Genomic DNA, 16,136 nt, shown 5'->3' on the forward strand with positions numbered 1-16,136 from the left:
GTCGTAGTTTACGATTATCGCCGGTGCTTCCGCGTCTTGCCTGACTACGTCGAAGACATCAGCAAGGCTTCATCTTCAAGGGTGGCGGAGAAAACGGTTAGTTTGGCTATATTTCATTGTAAGGCTTGTATTGGTGCAGCAACATCTACATAGCCGCAATGATCCGTAAGATCTAGAGCGTTTGATCCTCCTTCGTGAGACTTTGATCCTGATACTGTCTATATCTTCTCATGATACCCGATGACCTTAAGAAGTTTAAAACTTCAAAGACGTCCTGAGTCTCACTGATAAATGGCATTTATCTCTACAATAGATTCTAGGGACATTCTTATAAGGGGCATTTGACATCTTGGGACAAATTCGTCAAATATATCATGTTTCTGACATTATTGGTGGCATAATGTATGTTCTGGGTGCCGTGGTGATTTTGATCACCTTCACTGGCATGGACCCCAGTGTGTTTAGATAACGATTGTGGTACAGGTTCCTCTAATTTCGAATTGGAAAGGTTATGGTGAGCACAACAGTGGAAAATATTATTAGATAACTGTATGGCGCGCAATGCCTGTCGTGTGCCAGGACTCCGTGCATCAGAAGGAAAGTGAAAAAGCCTCGACTGATAATTTGCAAGAGGTCATGCATGGTCTACAATCTGTGTATTGTGAATCAGGCCCATGCATTAAAGAAACGAACAGCTTGATAGAATGCTTCGTCTTTGGCAAAGACCTGCTGTGGGTTTGATGCATTTGCACGAACAGCAAAACCATGAGTAGTTCCACTGTACAGAACCGAAGTGAAAGGCTTGCCTATTTTAGTGAGGATGGCTCCAGTCTCCGCTTGTCTAGGCTGTGGGAAGATCTGGTCCTCGGCTATATCCGTATCAGCTTTTGATTTTTCTGTTATCGTTATTAGAGGCTGAAACTGACCTGCACCAGCGACGGAAACGGGCTTTCTAACAGCCTCAATCTCATCAGTAGCCAAAAGACTGGGATGAGCAGTGAAGCCAACATCGACTTTCCCGTTTTGGCCGAGTGAGCGAAAGACGTAGCGTCCACCGTAGCAATAGCCTGTTGCAGCGACGGAGTTCACGTTGAGCTCATTGCGTAGGTAGTTGATTGCCTTTGTAACAATCGGGTCAGTGACACTGGGAGGATGTTTGGCAAGGAACTCGGTGATGTTGAAGTCTGGAGTTTCTTTCGCAGGATCACCTCCGAACAAGTCTGGTGCAACCGTAAAGAAACCCTGTTTGGCAAAGTCATCGACCAATCTGCATTGGTTAGTAAAGAAAAGCAATAGTGGGTGGACAATCCCTACCCTCGGTTCTCCTTCAACTGGATGCCGTAGACATCGGTGAGAAGAAGAACACCAGTTCTTTTCCCGGGCTTTTTGTGGCCAAGGTTAAACCTCCCGGGCTTGGATACATATAGATTCACTAGGAATAGTCAATTGAGCACTCTGGCAACACTATGTGTGAAGGAATACTGACATCCTTGGTATCTCACAGTCTCGCCCTTCACATGTTGAGTAGCTGCCGAATCTTCCGCCGCCATCACGCCACTCGGGGCAATAGAGGTGAGGAGAGACAGAAAGACGGCAATAGGCTGGAAGAACTTCATTATGATCACTTGCAAGGTCGGAAGATGTTGAAGCAGAACGGTAGGTAACAAGGAGGAGGGGAATAAATACAGTGGTTTAGGATAGGTGTTGCTTACGAATAAACTAGTAATTATCAGGCTAAAAAGCGCTTGACTGTCGTCATTATGCTTGTTATGATGTTGACGTTCCTGGATTGGACGGCATTATTATGCTTCAAAGTCCGTGACGACGTTGGAGCGGGGGTGGCAGGGGAATATGCTTATTCGATACAACCTTATTTCAAGGCAAATGCCGCGCTTTGTCTGGTTTCTAGTTACCTCGCCGACTAAAAAAGGAAACTGGCCGATGAACTGAAATGCAACGAAATGTCTGGTTCCTACGGGCACCTACCTATATGTAGCCTGTTCAAATTACTCAATGTCTAATTCGTGGCGTCAAGAGTCTCTAGCTATGGCTTATATAAAGTCTGACAGTCTTAAATAATAAGGTCTATAGTAAATGCAAAGTTCAAAAAGACCAACATCATAGTCTAGGACTTCTCGTATCGCAAACATGTCAAGACTGTACTGCCAATACTCCTTACGAAGACCTGCTGAAGAATGAGCCACTATAGGGTTTCTTTGTGACTCTTTTCTCCAACAGTGGGGCGCTGGCGCAACGGTAGCGCGTCAGATTCCAGCTATTAAGAAGCACGGAGATTCCTGAAGGTTATCGGTTCAAATCCGGTGTGCCTCATATGTTTTTCTTTTCGTTCTTGTCACGAACCTCTTTTTGACTCCATCAGTTTTATTAACACCATCACTCGGGTTGAAGTTAAAGTCAGGACGGCAAAATTAAGCTTAGGTAGTAGATAGGCCAACCACATGAGCGATTCGATGCCCCTGCCCCACTCACTACCCAATTAGGCAACTGATCAAGGCCTCTCCGTCAATCTCGGGGCAACAACTATTTCACTTGCAGACATTGGAACTAGGTAAACAGGATATATTTTTATGAGTCAATTCTCCAAAGCACGTGTCCTTTTCCATGGGACTGCTGAGCTGGGGAAAAAGAGCTACTTCCAGAACTAAGAATATACAATAAACATCTGTTGCCTTCACTCGGATCGTCAAGGCAAGGGGATAGACTGCTTGTGACCAGTAAACAGGCCCTCAGGATCAATCTTGGCCTTGATCTTCTTGAGTCTCTCAAAGTTTGCACCATAGAGACGTGAACTCCACTCCTTTTCAGTAAGCTCGGTATCAGCATAGTTGACAAAGCCACGGAGTTTAGAGCCGCCCTTGACAAGAGCATCTTCGAATGGCTTCATAAGACCTCTCAGGTAAGGAATGGCGTCGGCAGGGAAGGAGAAGGGGTTGACAGAGTTGGCATCCCAGCGGATCAACCACAGGTTTCTGCCATGAGCATAACCTGTATCGCTATCCTTGATGTTGCGGGAGACACCACCCCAGAGATCAAGGTAGGCGAACTTTGTCAGGTCAGTTCGGTTAAAGGCCAGGGTTGTGCTCTCAAAGAGAATCTGAGCTTGTTCAAGAGTGAGAGGGTGGTCGGTCGTAGTGGTGAGGGATTGGGTGTAGAATGCTCGGCCACCAAGAAATCCCCCCTCGGGCTGGTTCATGCCAGCACCAGCGACGGCGACTTCAAGGTCCCACCAGGGAAGGACAGTCTTCTTGACCTCGACGGCGGATTTGATGGTCTTGAGCTTATTAACGAGAGGACGAATCACATCGTCAAAGCTGTCGGGGTTGCCATAGAAGTATCCAGTACCATCGTAAGGAGGAGCCATCAAGCTCCATCGGAAGGCAAAGGTATCAGGGCAGTCCTTGCTGGTGGCGTAGTCCTGAATAGCCACGAGAGCCCTAGCGCCGTCTCTAGGGCTGAGATCGCCCATGGAGAGGGTGAAGTTGATGGCCTTGTCGAACTCAGGCTTGAAGGTCTTGGTAGTCATGGAGAGAATGATACCATAGGAAGCTCCAGCACCTTTAGCAGCCCAAAGAAGCTCAGAACCCTTTCCAGCCTTGACAACGGTGCCGTTGTACAGCATGTACTCAACCTCGACAATGTTATCCATGGGAGTGCCAAGATACCGTGAGGTGGTACCAAAGCCGCCTCCGATGCTGGATCCAGTGACACCGACGTGGGAACCACGAACGTGAGGAACATGGCGTCCAGCAGTATCCCAAAGATACTTGGCAACCGGTCCAACATGGGTGCCGCCACCGAAGGTCATGAGGGTGGTCTTTGAGTCATACTTGACGTCGTCAAACGCAGCCATGTTGATGACCAAGTTCCCAGGCTTTCCGAAGCCATTCCCTTGGAACGAGTGTGCAGGACCAAGGGCATTCGCATTGACATCAGCCTCTCGCGCACATTCTAGCACAAGGGCGACTTGATCGCGAGATTCAGGGAAGGCAATTGCAGCAGGCTGGGGACGGATACGTTTCTGGAACTGAGTTGTCTCTGCAGCCCATTGACTGTCAGACTCGATGACGTTTCTCACGCCAGCCTTGTCCAGACATTTGGTCAGTTCCTCAGCCTTGTTCTGAGCAAAAGCCAGGGAGAAGAGAGAGGCGAAGACAAAACGTCGTAGAGATGCCATGATTGCAGAGCTGATAAAGATCAACGCTTGAGAGAATGGTGTTAACTCATATGGGCTTTTGTATTGTATTTATGACCGATTGCCCCTGTTTGACTTTGAGCAGGTTGAGGTAATACACGGGATTAAGCTTCGGCCCTTGGTAGTGGTTGGCTGCAGGGGGTAAACCTACAAACCCTGTCATAGCCCATCTTCGCTTCAACAGGCTAAAATGCAACGTTCCTACAGCACGGTTATCACTGTGATATAATCCTTCAGCAACAACTTCCATCCTATTATGGAAAGGTCGCAATCACTAAACTTACGACAGCGGCATCATACAAACGTCCCTGTCTCAAAGGGGAATATCCCTCAGGGGGTATGATCTTCTAAGCCACACTTTGTTTGACTCAACTACCGGTATCCCACTCCTTCGGAGCCTTTGAGCATTAAGCTCCACTATTACCAGGTTCGGCGAGCCAGGTTCCGACGCTTCTGGATTTCGCTACCTTCTTTATCCAGGTCATGTTCCGACTTCTACGGATAAGAATCTTGTTACTACCCTTTCCTGGCATTATGTTGCAGCAGATGTGGACTTTTCCGTCTCAAGTAATTCAGCCTGTTGGGTAAAACGGAAATCCATCTCAGATGGGTTGGCTTAATGGAGAATAAGAGGATTGTCATCGCCGTAAGGTCCCATGTGCTGTGCTTATTGCAAATGTCGTTGGTGGAGGATGCTTAAGAGGAATAGGCTTAATTGCATGTTTCAGAAACTTTTCCGTGCTCACTAGTGTACCGACCGCTCCGACGGGGCGAAGCGAGTAGTCCAAATTATATGCAGGGGTTAAATGTCACTGCTCTCAGGTCAGACTGGACCTACGTAGCATATTGTTTGCCACCGTCGAGGAGTGAGCGCGTAGAGAGGAGAAAGTTGGAATAAGAAAACTAATAACAAAGAAGAGTAACAGATAGAATGTGGATGAAAGGAGCTATACGAGCTCTCTATGACGAATACAGAAGTCTAATTCTAAATGCAGAGAAAAGCAAAAGGTCCATCCTAGGCCTCTCTATCTAGAGACTGAGCCTGACACATATCCGCGTATACACCTCCCTTAGCCTGAAGTTCCTCATGCGTTCCCACCTCGACAACCTTTCCACCAACAAGCACAAAGATGACATCAGCGTTTCGAATAGTCGATAGTCGGTGGGCAACCGCAATCACGCTGCATCCGCTTTCCCTTCTCGTCTGTTCCAGTGCCTCCTGGACGAGTTGCTCCGAGTGTGTATCGAGCGCCGAAGTTGCCTCATCGAGAAGAAGAAGCTTCGGTTTGCGGATAAGAGCACGGGCAATAGCGATTCGTTGACGTTGACCGCCCGAGAATGCTGTGCCTCGTGCACCGCATGGACTGTTGAATCCTTCTGGAAGGGAAGAGACAAAATCGAGGATATTGGCCTGTCGAGCAGCCTCGGTGAGTCGCTCGTTAGATGAATCGCCAATGTCACCATCAAGACCCATCAAGATGTTCTCTCGTACACTTCCTTCGTAGAGAACAGGCTCTTGTTGGACCATAGACATCTCGTTGCGGTAGAGACGAGGTGAAACATGCTTTATGTCCTGCCCACCAACGCAGATCTTGCCAGATGTAGGATCGTAGTATCGCTCAAGTAGAGATACCAGGGTTGATTTGCCGCAGCCACTGGGACCGCAAACTGCAACAAACTGAGATGGGTTGATCTGGGAAAAGTTAGCAGGTATTCTTGAGATGGGCTGATGGGAGACTCACATCCATTGAAAGCCCATGAAGGATCTTGGTGCTGCGACTCTTGTACTTGAAGTGAACGTTATCAACACTGACGGGCTGATCAAGATCAGGACCTCGATCCTTGTTCTCATCGGTCTCTCGAACGACTGGTTGCTCCTCCCGTAGGTTAAAGAGATAGTTTGCCGCACCCTTTGCCCTTGTGAGACTACCCAAGTTGGCAAACAACTGGGCACCAGCTTGACCCGCAAACAAGACACCCATGAAGATAAGGAAGAATTGTTCTGACGTATACTCTCCAGAGGAGATGAGTCGTGAACCATACCAGAACCCGAGTGCCATAACCAGAAACTCGATAGATTGTGAGAAGGCGTATGCAACCATTGAGATCGATAGAGACTTGACTGATTGGGCGACGATGCTTGAAAGCGTCTCTGAGTATGCCTGAATAAAGTCCGACTCGGCGGTCAAAGAGGCAACGGTCCTCAGAGCGGAGACAGTCTCGCTGGCAAGACTGGCACTTTCTCGGAATCTTGCCTCATTGCTCTCATGAAGTCTAGACTCGAGGCGGATCTTGAAGTAACCAGAACCCATGAGAAGAGGCAATCCTGCAAACACCATGACAAGAGCCAGTTTCCAACCATACGCCAGTGCAAGTATGGAGCTAGCAGTTATGTTGACAGCCATGACGAAAACAACATATATGTTCAGACCAAGAAGCTCTGTCAAACTCGTGGGAACTGAGGACAAAGTTGAAGCCAATGCACCAGATGAGTTCTCAGTTCGATCGAAGAAGTCAATATCCATGACAACCATGCGGCTGAACAACTCCAGGCGGTACTGATGAGAGATGGATTGGGCCACGTGGTTCGAGATATATCCGATGGTGAAGTAAGCGACTAGATTACCAAGCGCAATAACGAAGAACATGAGGGCATAGAAGTTGGCATCTGATGCAGAAGGTTGACTGGATGAGAAGGCTGTGATGAGTCGGGAGAATAGGACGGCTTGACCGGGCCAGGTGGCTGCGGCGATACTGCAGGCTAGTGCTGAGACAATAATGTGAGGGAGAAGGGCTTTCTGTTCCTTGAGGATGAGGAAGATGCTCGTCATAATAGAGCGGTCCTTATGTTTGGCATCTCTATCCTTGAGCACCATGGACTTCTCAGTTTGAGCTGTCATGACGCGCGCCACCTCCTCGTCTGTCTCGACTTCGACCATGTCCTGCTTCACATTCATGTCCTTGTGAGCGTCATCCGACGAAACTGTAAGGTTCTGTGCGCGAATGAGTCTAGCATAGTGAGCGTTGAGTGCAAGAAGTTCCTCGTGACTACCCTGCTCAACGACCTGGCCAGCTGAAACAACGACGATGTTGTCAGCGTCCTTGATGGTTGATAGGCGATGCGCGATGACTACCGTGGTTCGCTCTTGAGAAACTCGCGATAAGGCCTTTTGAACGATTCGCTCGGCGTTGGGATCGAGGGCACTTGTTGCTTCGTCAAGGAGAAGGATCTTGGGGTTAGAGACAACGCTCCGTGCGATGGCAACTCGCTGCTTCTGGCCACCGCTTAGTGTACCGCCTCGCTCGCCGAGATATGTATCATAGCCCTAGGCAATGTTAGACAGACTAGGTAGATGAGGAGCATGTTTACCTGTTCAAGCTTTTGAATGAACTCGTGGGCGTAGCTGGCTTCGCAGGCTTCCTGCGCCAGCTTCCTCTGTTCATCAAGGCTTAGGGCCTTCTGTGCCTCTGTGAAGCCCTTTGCCACATTCTCAAACACGGTTCCTCTGAATAGAACTGGCTCCTAAAAGCATGCGTCAGCTGAAACGTGTATGTTGACCAACAGCAGCTATCTTACCTGCTGGACCAGGGCCATCTGTGACCTAAGCCAATTCACATTCAGCATGGATACATCCATGCCATCAAGGAGGAAGCGTCCAGAGGTTGGTAGGTACCATCTCTCCAACAAACCTATTATGGTACTCTTTCCAGAGCCACTGGCCCCAACAATGGCAGTCGTTTTGCCAGCTGGGATGTTCAGACTGATGTTGTTGAGCACGTTTGTGTTTGGTCGAGAGGGGTATGAGAAGGAAACATCCTCAACCTCTAGGCGTCCGTGGCAAGTCTCGGGAGCTTTGCCTTCGTGGCTGAGAGGGTCTAATGAAGATGGTTTATCGAAGATCTTGAAGAGCTCTGAAGCTGCAGCAGCGCCGTTGGCCAAGGCTGGGACCTGTGGATAAAGAAGACCGATCGTCGATGATGCAAGTAAGACAGATAGTACAACACTATTGATGGTGAGTTGTGAATGAAGTTGTGAATGAAGTTTGAGGCCCTTACGTGAATACAGTACCAACAGAGTCGATCTCACCACTCTGATACATGCGGAACCCCTGCCAGAATGCCAAAGCATTTCCAGCATACATGCAGAAGTAAGTTGATGAGCTCATGACACCGTACATGAAAGACTTCTTCTTTCCATGAACGTGAGCCTCTTTGAGATAGTCATCGTATCGCACAGTCATTCTGCCCTGCGCCCAGAAGGCATGGACAGTTCGGATGGACGCCATGACCTCTTGAGCGAAGACATTGGCCTGGGAGTAACTGCCCTGGACCTTTGCTTCGATAGGTGCATCGAGGGTCATGCCAACGCCAATGATGAAGAAGAAGAGCGGCACGACAGTCAAAGTGATCAATGCCAGTTTCCACTGAACTGCTATCGCGACGACAAAGGATGAGACAAACATGGCAAGTCCTTGGATAAGAAGTGACAGTTTCTCAGCAATACCCTGGTTGATACGAGTAACATTGGTAGTCATCTGGGTCGCGGGTGATCCAACATTCGCCGTATCAAAGTACCAGATCTCGGTTCGAAGAAGATGTTCCAGGAAACGCTGTCGAAGTACTCGTGTTGTTCGGATTCCGGAAACGGTAACAGTTAAGGTGGCCAGGTAGCTGAGGACAAATTTGCCGACGAAGAGGTAGACAAACCATAGGACGAATGTGTTGACTTCAGCCTGAAAGCCCTCGGGGCTGATCTTGCCACTCGCATAGTCGCTAAACCGGCCGGTGAACTGCCCAAAAACAATAGTCATCAAGGGGAGTGTTGCTCCAGAAGCGATGGAACAGATAAGTGATGTGACGTTGAGGATCCAGTCGAGGCGGTCGGCGAATCGAAAGACGCGCTGCAATGTGTAAGTTGTGAGTTCATCTACTCCAGTAGCAGTATAATAGACCAGTCATACCCAAAGATCTCCAAGCTCAGCCTGCTTCTCAGGTTCATCGTTTTGTGTTCTTGTAGTTGAGTCTTCGACAAGAATCTTCTTTTCGTTGTTGGCGTCCATGTTGGAAGGTGGTGCCGAGTCTATTATGAAAGTGGTAAAAGGGAAGGAGAGAAGGTGAAACGAAGGCTAGAAGACTAAAGGAAGGCTCAAGAGAAGGAAGTGAAGACAACTGTCTGAGTAATTGAAATTGTTTAATGACAAAATAAACGAGGATGACGGTCAGATACTTATTTCCTTCTTCCTTAGACCTGTCTGAGCTCACATTCTTACTTGGGTACGCAAGCGGATCATTCAGAATGGCTCATGCTGACTGCATTCCCATAATTTCGCTGCCAAGACATTTATTCTCGTCCCTGAATACGCTACAGCTTCAGACAAGATGCGAAAAATAATTCATCAGAGACTTGCTAGATCTATACTAAACTTTACCTAAGCCTTTTTGTCGTCTAGATTCCCCGTATGCTCACTCGTCTGGTCGGACCCGCAGGAGACACGGACAGCCAATCGATATGATCTGCACTAACAGAATTAGGGGCATCTTGTAGGGCTCGGGACCACGGGCCCGCGCCTCCGAGGTAGCGAGGTGTCAGCATTCCCTCTTCTCCGTGAGCCCGTTCTCCCGCAACGCAACCCTTGACCTTACATTGCATTAATTTTCGCAGAGTGGGTGAAACTTGGTTCGTCAGGGTCATGTCAGGAGAGGAGACTATTCTGGCTAGGCGGGCTAGGCTCTCCCAGGTCCCACGGGCGGTACGTACTGCTCAGACAAAGCCCTCTTATCACATTATGGCCCGAGACACTGACAATACAACAGTGTGAAGCATGTAAAGTCCGCAAGGTGATTGGCGTAACCAAGCTAGCCTCTTTATTTCTGACTCTTCTAGATTCGCTGTGACAGATCCCATCCCTGCGGAAACTGTAAAGCTGCAGGTATAGCCTGCCAACAAGCTCATTCTGTTCAGTCGGATGCACGTTCAAAGCCAGATAACCGAATAGGTCAATTGTAAGCCCTTACACTCCATATTAATTTAAATTGCTTACAGCTCCCAAAAGAGAAGAATATGTGGCCAAGATTGAGGCTAGACTGGCCAAGATTGAGCTACGTCTAGACAAACAACCTGAACATCCATTGACATCCACGCCTGCGTCAACATCTGCGCCCACACGCCCGAAAGAGGCACTCTCTGTTTCTCCAGCTGGTTCTTCTGAGCCCAGTGTCTATGATGTAGCCCCATCTCCTGGCGGTGCATTGTACGAGGGAACATCGTCATTTCTTCAGCAATCTGTCCAGGCTAGCCAGGAAGTTCAACGCTCTGCAGCTGCGGAGAGTCCTGAAGCAGCACAGACAATCAGCGAGTCATTTAATCAATTGAACTCTATCTTTAAGAGCAATAATGATAAGAAGCTGCCTTTCGCTGCTTCGACTCGATCCATGCCAGAAATTACACCTCTACCAGCTTCGGTTGTCCTGACTATTCTACGCAAGATCAAAGGTAGGAGCCTACTCACGCTGGGAAATGACTTTTAATACAACAGCTGACCCTCTATGTAGCTAATCCAACTAGATTCTTTCCTGGCCAAGCTCTCACTGATGTGCGTCTAATTGAGCATCTCTGTCAAAAGGTCTACTTCCCAACTGAACCAGTAACCCTTGGGCATATTACAAGCGTCAATGGTATCATGCGATTACTCCTCCGCGAGTTCATCGTCACAAAGGATGGCCTTGGTGAAGAGTATAACCTGGAAGAACTCAAAGCGCAGGCTGAGCGAAACTTTGACCGAGGTCTGCAAACCTTTGAGCTTTTGACAGTTCCCAGTTTCGAGAATATTCTGGCCATCACAGCCGCGGTTAGTCATTGCAGATCGCTTCTCATGTCATACCTTGCATTAATTTATTGATCCATCGTAGGTTCTCAAGATCCAAAACGAAGCCGCTCCTGTCCTGGCTCGTTCATTAGTCAACGCAGGCCTTAGTCACTGCCAGATGATGGGCTACCATCGAGAGGTAACCTATCAAAAGGACCAAAGTGGCTTCGCTGACAACAAGCGTCGGCTTTTCTGGACGCTTTATGTCTTTGACAAGACAAACTCTCTCCATTTCGGCAACGCCTCAAGGATCCAGGACTTCGAAGTAGACGTGCACTATCCTGCTATACCGGACGACCCTGCAGAGAAGCCCTGGACTGAACTGTTTCGACTGGCTGTTAGGCTAGCCAAGATCCAGGGTTTGATATTTGATAAACTTTATTCTGTTGCTGGACTGCAATCCCCTGCTGTAGATCGCAGACAATGGATTGATGCTTTAGTTACTGACATGCACCAATGGCGATACGAATTGGACCATGTAGGCTCCCTTTCAGATGTTTTGAATTGCGTTCGTTATTCAACTGACACATGTGTAGATGGACGGAAGTACAGTGCGCTTTGCGGAGATTCTTAAACTTTCAAAGACCCATTGGGACATTATGTACTACTCAACTCTGACCATTCTATTACGAGCTCCAGCAATGCCAGGAGTAGGTACCGACATGACATCCCAATGCTTTCAAGCAGCAAGGCTCTCTCTAAAGAGTCATCTTCTCGCATTCTCAGGCTACGGTGGCGACAAGATGCTCTCGAAAGCAGACTATATCGACTGGTAAGTCAGCCCTAGCCTGTTCGGACCTGTCAGCTTACACTAGCAGGGCTCTTCACAACTCATCATTCACACCTTTTGTCGTCATATTCCTGCACTCGATCGCAGCTTCTAGTCTTGAAGACGTGGAGCTTCTCGAGCAAGTAGTCACCACGTTCCGGAGCGCCCGAGATATCAACATTGGAGCTGAGAAGCTCTATCAAATCTGTTCTACCTTCGCACGACTTGCCCGTCGAATGGTCGAATCACGAAACACGTCGGTGGGCATGTATGATCAGAATAATGATACACTGCAGGTGGCCGGTGTGTCTGAGAATGACCCCTTGACTTGGACGGATATGGCTGTCCAGCCTTCGGAACAACAGGCCGGGACTGATGGCTTTGCGGACTTTCTCACTGATGACATGACCAACATATTGGCTGATTGGATCAACGGACAGCCTCCTGCATCTGACATGTTTGCTATGGATTTTGGGGAGTGATCTTGTAGATACTTAGCTTGCTTAGGTGAGATTGAAGGTTAAAAGAAAGTAGATGCACCATCTTGAAACGCGTAACTGGTGGATCATTTCCATAAAATCAGGCAGCAGATGATTCTGCGAGACTTCTCCAAGGCAACCACATTTGTTGAGATATTTGATTGTTTCATTGGAATAATATTGTTGCCTTAAATTCGCGGCCGTGGCAAATCTCTCATCTCGGTACTTACCCTCAAGGCTACTGTGATAGCAACGGGATGGGATCCGCTCTCTTATGAGCAGTAAATTATCTGTTTGCCTGACTAGGCAGAGAGGTCCCCAGACAATGAATGTTCTTTCTAGGTGCTAAGATCTGATGTCTAGAGAATAAGAAGTTCTTTTTACTATTTAATGAATATGCTTTTCCCTGATATGTGCTTGCTGTTGGAAATTCAATTTACTTCAGACTTTAGAGCTCTCCAGTTCTCTTGATTATCTTATTTTATTTTTCTATCGGCAACCAATTTCGAAAACCTTACAAAATGGCGGTAAGTTCTTTTTGATCTTGCAGATGGTTCATCTTATTCTGACTTGTTCCTCGTGTCAAGTCTGCTTCTGGGTAAGTACTGCCATTGGTATCATTCGGCAATCTACGACTAATCTTGATACACAGTGTTTTGATTGACCAAGACTGCATCACCGCAGCCAATGATCTTCGATTTGCAAAGGGATCGAGTAAGGTCAAGTTCGTCATCTTCAAGATCACCGACGATGAGCAGCGTGTTGTCGTTGAAGAGACGTCTCCTAATACTGAGGATGAGACTTTCCGCCAGAAGCTCCTTTCAGCAATTGACAAGTCTGGAAAATCGGCTCCGCGCTATGCACTCTACGATGTTGATTACGACCTCGGGGAAGATGGGAAAAGGTGGGCTCTTCGGGTTTGGCACTGAAATCTACTGACAAAAGGTTACAGGACCAAGACGATCTTTATATCTTGGGTTCCACAGGCCTCGCCTATCAAGGTAGGGCTGTCGCATGCTAACTCGACTCAAATTACTGACTGGGAATAGCTTCGCATGCTCTACGCTAGTACGATGGAATATTTAAAGAAGGCAGTGAATATGAGTGTTTTTATCCATGCTGATGATCAGGAGGACATTGAGTGGGAGGAATTGGTCAAGACTGCAAGTGGTGGCAAAGCCAAGTATGGCGCTGCAGCATTCAGGCCTCCAAGGTTAAAACGTCTCTAAAATTTATCATTCTTTTTTATACTTGTTCTAGGCAAGGATCTGAAACAATCAAGCTTTTTCTTCCAGGGCTGATCTGGATCTTGATCTTGATCTTCTGATTGCGCTAGCAGCCAAAACGTGGCCAATGGCCGGTGCTAGTGCTGCACGATGCCATAAAATGACGTTATCGCCAACAAAACGTCAACGCCTTTCATCTCGTCACAACAGGATTGGATTGGCTCCTTTGTACCATACACACTCGCCACGCGTACTGCACTTTGATCAAGTGTGGCTGGAAAACCTGGAACTCCATCATCTTTGTCCTACAACCGACAACGTCATTATTTGTTGCAGGTGCTGTAAACTTTATTTATTTATTTGTATTATTACTCCGAACCCCAAGGTTTCTGCTTCTGAGACGGAATCATCCATAACCTACCTACCTACATAAAGATGCCGCGTACTCTATTGCTTTGTTTCATCCACGGGTTCAAGGTGCGATAGTCGCATGTCTTTTACTATTAGCTAATGACATTGTAAAGGGTACCGATAATACCTTTCACGCATTTCCCTATGTGAGTGATGGCCCACGCCCTCATAGCTTAAACTGACACCGTCAAAGGACCTCAAAAAGGCAGTCGCCAGAGAACTCCCAGAGGACAAGATTGAATCCATCGTATATCCCAAGTATGAAACTACTGGTGAATTGGCTCAGGCCGCAGAGGGCTTTCTAGAGTGGTAGGTCGACCCAGATAAATCAAACGCACCTGGACCGCTAACCTTCGATACAGGCTCAAGGAGCAGGTGATGACCATCCGAAAGAAAAAATCGGAAAAGCCATGGCCTCCTCACGACAAAGATGTAGGAGTTGTTCTCGTTGCTCACTCGATGGGGTAAGTTGATCAGATCAAACTCGCCCTTATGCACCGGCTAAACAATTTACTAGAGGCTTCGTTGCAGCAGATACGCTGTTCCTAGCCATCAACGACAGAGCTAACAATGGAGACGAGAATGATCCCTTATTTCCCCTCATCCAAGGTATTCTCACGTTCGACACGCCGTACAATGGGCTGGCCCGCTCCATGTTCGTCTATGGCGCTTTCTCCAATTATCAAAAAGTCAACAGCGTCTTCAATGTCATGACAGCCATCTCTGCAGCTGCACCTGCCAGTCTTGCAAGACTCAGCGCTCGACGTGCTGCAACAACTGCTGTCACCACTAGTACACGAGGACCTCAGTGGAAGACATGGCAGCTCGTAGCTGTCAAAACTGGCACAGTAGGCGCCATTGCAGCTGGCGGTGTAGCAGCCTACATGAACCGAGAGGCCATCATTCAAGGGATGAAGAGCATGAAGAACATAAACAAAGAGTCTGTGGTCGAAAGCTACCGTCAGGGAATGGATGCTCTCGGACAAGGTCTGGCTTATATCAACCGCGGAAATGTCGGAAAGTCCTTTGCCTGGCTCTCAGACCATGTCACCTTTGTCGGAGCACTCCTCCGACAAAAAGAGCTGAACCGTCGACTCGAACGCATCGGTTCGCTCAAGGGCGTCGGGATGCACGACTTTTACTGTTCTCTTGGTGAGAATGGTTACTGGAGTGGAGGTTACTTTGTCCCTGAGCGAACATTCTGTGCTGTTCCTGAGGAGAGCCACTCAGCTTACCCAATCTTCGAAAGATGCGTCATGCCCAAAGCTGAAGATGAGATTGAAGCGCACCTCAACATGTTCAGGCCTGAGAAACATCGAGGCTACGAGGAAATGACGGATAAGTCTGCCGAGCTCATCAAAGAGTGGTTTCAGAGCGAAGAGAATGTTTTTGATGACCCGAAATTCCGCGAGACATCTCCCGAAGAAACAGAAGAGACCGAGACTACCAAGGAGATCCTTGAGAAGGATCCTGGCCAAATTGAAGGAGACGAAAAGGCTGAGGGCGCAAATGACAAAGATAGCGACAATGACACGGGACTCCCAGACGAATCGCCTCTGGACATTGCCAACGCTGCCTCCCTCGTTCCCCTCCCCGATGACAAGGGTGAAGGCATCGTGGCTGATGCAGATATCGAGGGCGCTGACACGGTTGAGAAGCGAACCTACCTCAACTATCTGTTCGGCGTGGCGCAGCAAACCGGCGCCGATGCCAAGGGTTGGCTGCCCAACAAGATTCCGCAGATGCCCAACCTTCCTAGCATGCCCAACATGCCAAGTATGCCCAAGGTGCCTAGCTCCGTGTCATCGCTGGGCAATGTTTCCATGCCCAGCGTAAGAATCTGGGGAAAGAAGGATGGTGAAGCTCAGGAAGAAGTTAAACCAACTCAAGGGAACGAGAACCAGGCTGTCGAGGATAAAGGTGACCAGGGTAGTAAGGATGGTGCCACAGAGGGAAACGCCGCTGTACCTCAAGATGAGGGCAAAGACGGTCAACAGGAAAACATTGGGGACAACACTGAGGCTATTGCAAAAGCCAACGAGGACGCTGAAAAGAAATCGGTTTAGGTTGGTACGTTCTATGAGTTTAGGTGTAAGGTTTTGCTCGATTGCTTGCTGCTCACTGTTTCAAGATTAATAATCCCGGCTCTCCTATAGTTTACCAAGATATCAC

At 48.2% G+C, this 16,136-nt stretch overlaps 5 protein-coding genes across 5 annotated transcripts; 2 read left to right on the top strand and 3 right to left on the bottom strand.

The window, feature by feature from the left end:
• Positions 1-666: 666 nt before the first annotated feature.
• Positions 667-1,616, bottom strand: FSUBG_1093 (dienelactone hydrolase family; the record flags this gene model as incomplete). Its single annotated transcript, XM_036675558.1, has 4 exons — positions 667-869; positions 927-1,267; positions 1,315-1,432; positions 1,487-1,616. 4 exons carry the CDS (start codon positions 1,614-1,616, stop codon positions 667-669), a joined length of 792 nt encoding a protein of 263 aa, XP_036543261.1.
• Positions 1,617-2,704: 1,088 nt separating this feature from the next.
• FSUBG_1094 (berberine bridge enzyme) lies at positions 2,705-4,195 on the bottom strand (the record flags this gene model as incomplete). Its single annotated transcript, XM_036675569.1, has 1 exon — positions 2,705-4,195. The coding sequence occupies one exon, from the start codon at positions 4,193-4,195 to the stop codon at positions 2,705-2,707; it is 1,491 nt and encodes a 496-aa protein (XP_036543262.1).
• A 1,033-nt stretch (positions 4,196-5,228) lies between these two features.
• Positions 5,229-9,273, bottom strand: FSUBG_1095 (multidrug resistance; the record flags this gene model as incomplete). The annotated part of the gene is made up of 6 exons (XM_036675580.1): positions 5,229-5,906; positions 5,956-7,539; positions 7,584-7,736; positions 7,791-8,217; positions 8,270-9,114; positions 9,175-9,273. 6 exons carry the CDS (start codon positions 9,271-9,273, stop codon positions 5,229-5,231), a joined length of 3,786 nt encoding a protein of 1,261 aa, XP_036543263.1.
• Positions 9,274-9,903: 630 nt separating this feature from the next.
• Positions 9,904-12,330, top strand: FSUBG_1096 (transcriptional regulatory; the record flags this gene model as incomplete). The annotated part of the gene is made up of 7 exons (XM_036675591.1): positions 9,904-9,963; positions 10,028-10,037; positions 10,257-10,706; positions 10,766-11,061; positions 11,123-11,557; positions 11,616-11,851; positions 11,898-12,330. The coding sequence occupies 7 exons, from the start codon at positions 9,904-9,906 to the stop codon at positions 12,328-12,330; spliced, it is 1,920 nt and encodes a 639-aa protein (XP_036543264.1).
• A 518-nt stretch (positions 12,331-12,848) lies between these two features.
• FSUBG_1097 (uncharacterized protein) lies at positions 12,849-16,030 on the top strand (the record flags this gene model as incomplete). The annotated part of the gene is made up of 10 exons (XM_036675601.1): positions 12,849-12,854; positions 12,915-12,925; positions 12,980-13,231; positions 13,280-13,328; positions 13,377-13,540; positions 13,623-13,821; positions 14,078-14,110; positions 14,158-14,273; positions 14,327-14,428; positions 14,482-16,030. The coding sequence occupies 10 exons, from the start codon at positions 12,849-12,851 to the stop codon at positions 16,028-16,030; spliced, it is 2,481 nt and encodes an 826-aa protein (XP_036543265.1).
• Positions 16,031-16,136: the final 106 nt, after the last annotated feature.

This window comes from Fusarium subglutinans, assembly GCF_013396075.1.
Source record: "Fusarium subglutinans strain NRRL 66333 chromosome Unknown NRRL66333_c0000005, whole genome shotgun sequence".
Lineage (NCBI taxonomy): Eukaryota > Fungi > Ascomycota > Sordariomycetes > Hypocreales > Nectriaceae > Fusarium > Fusarium subglutinans.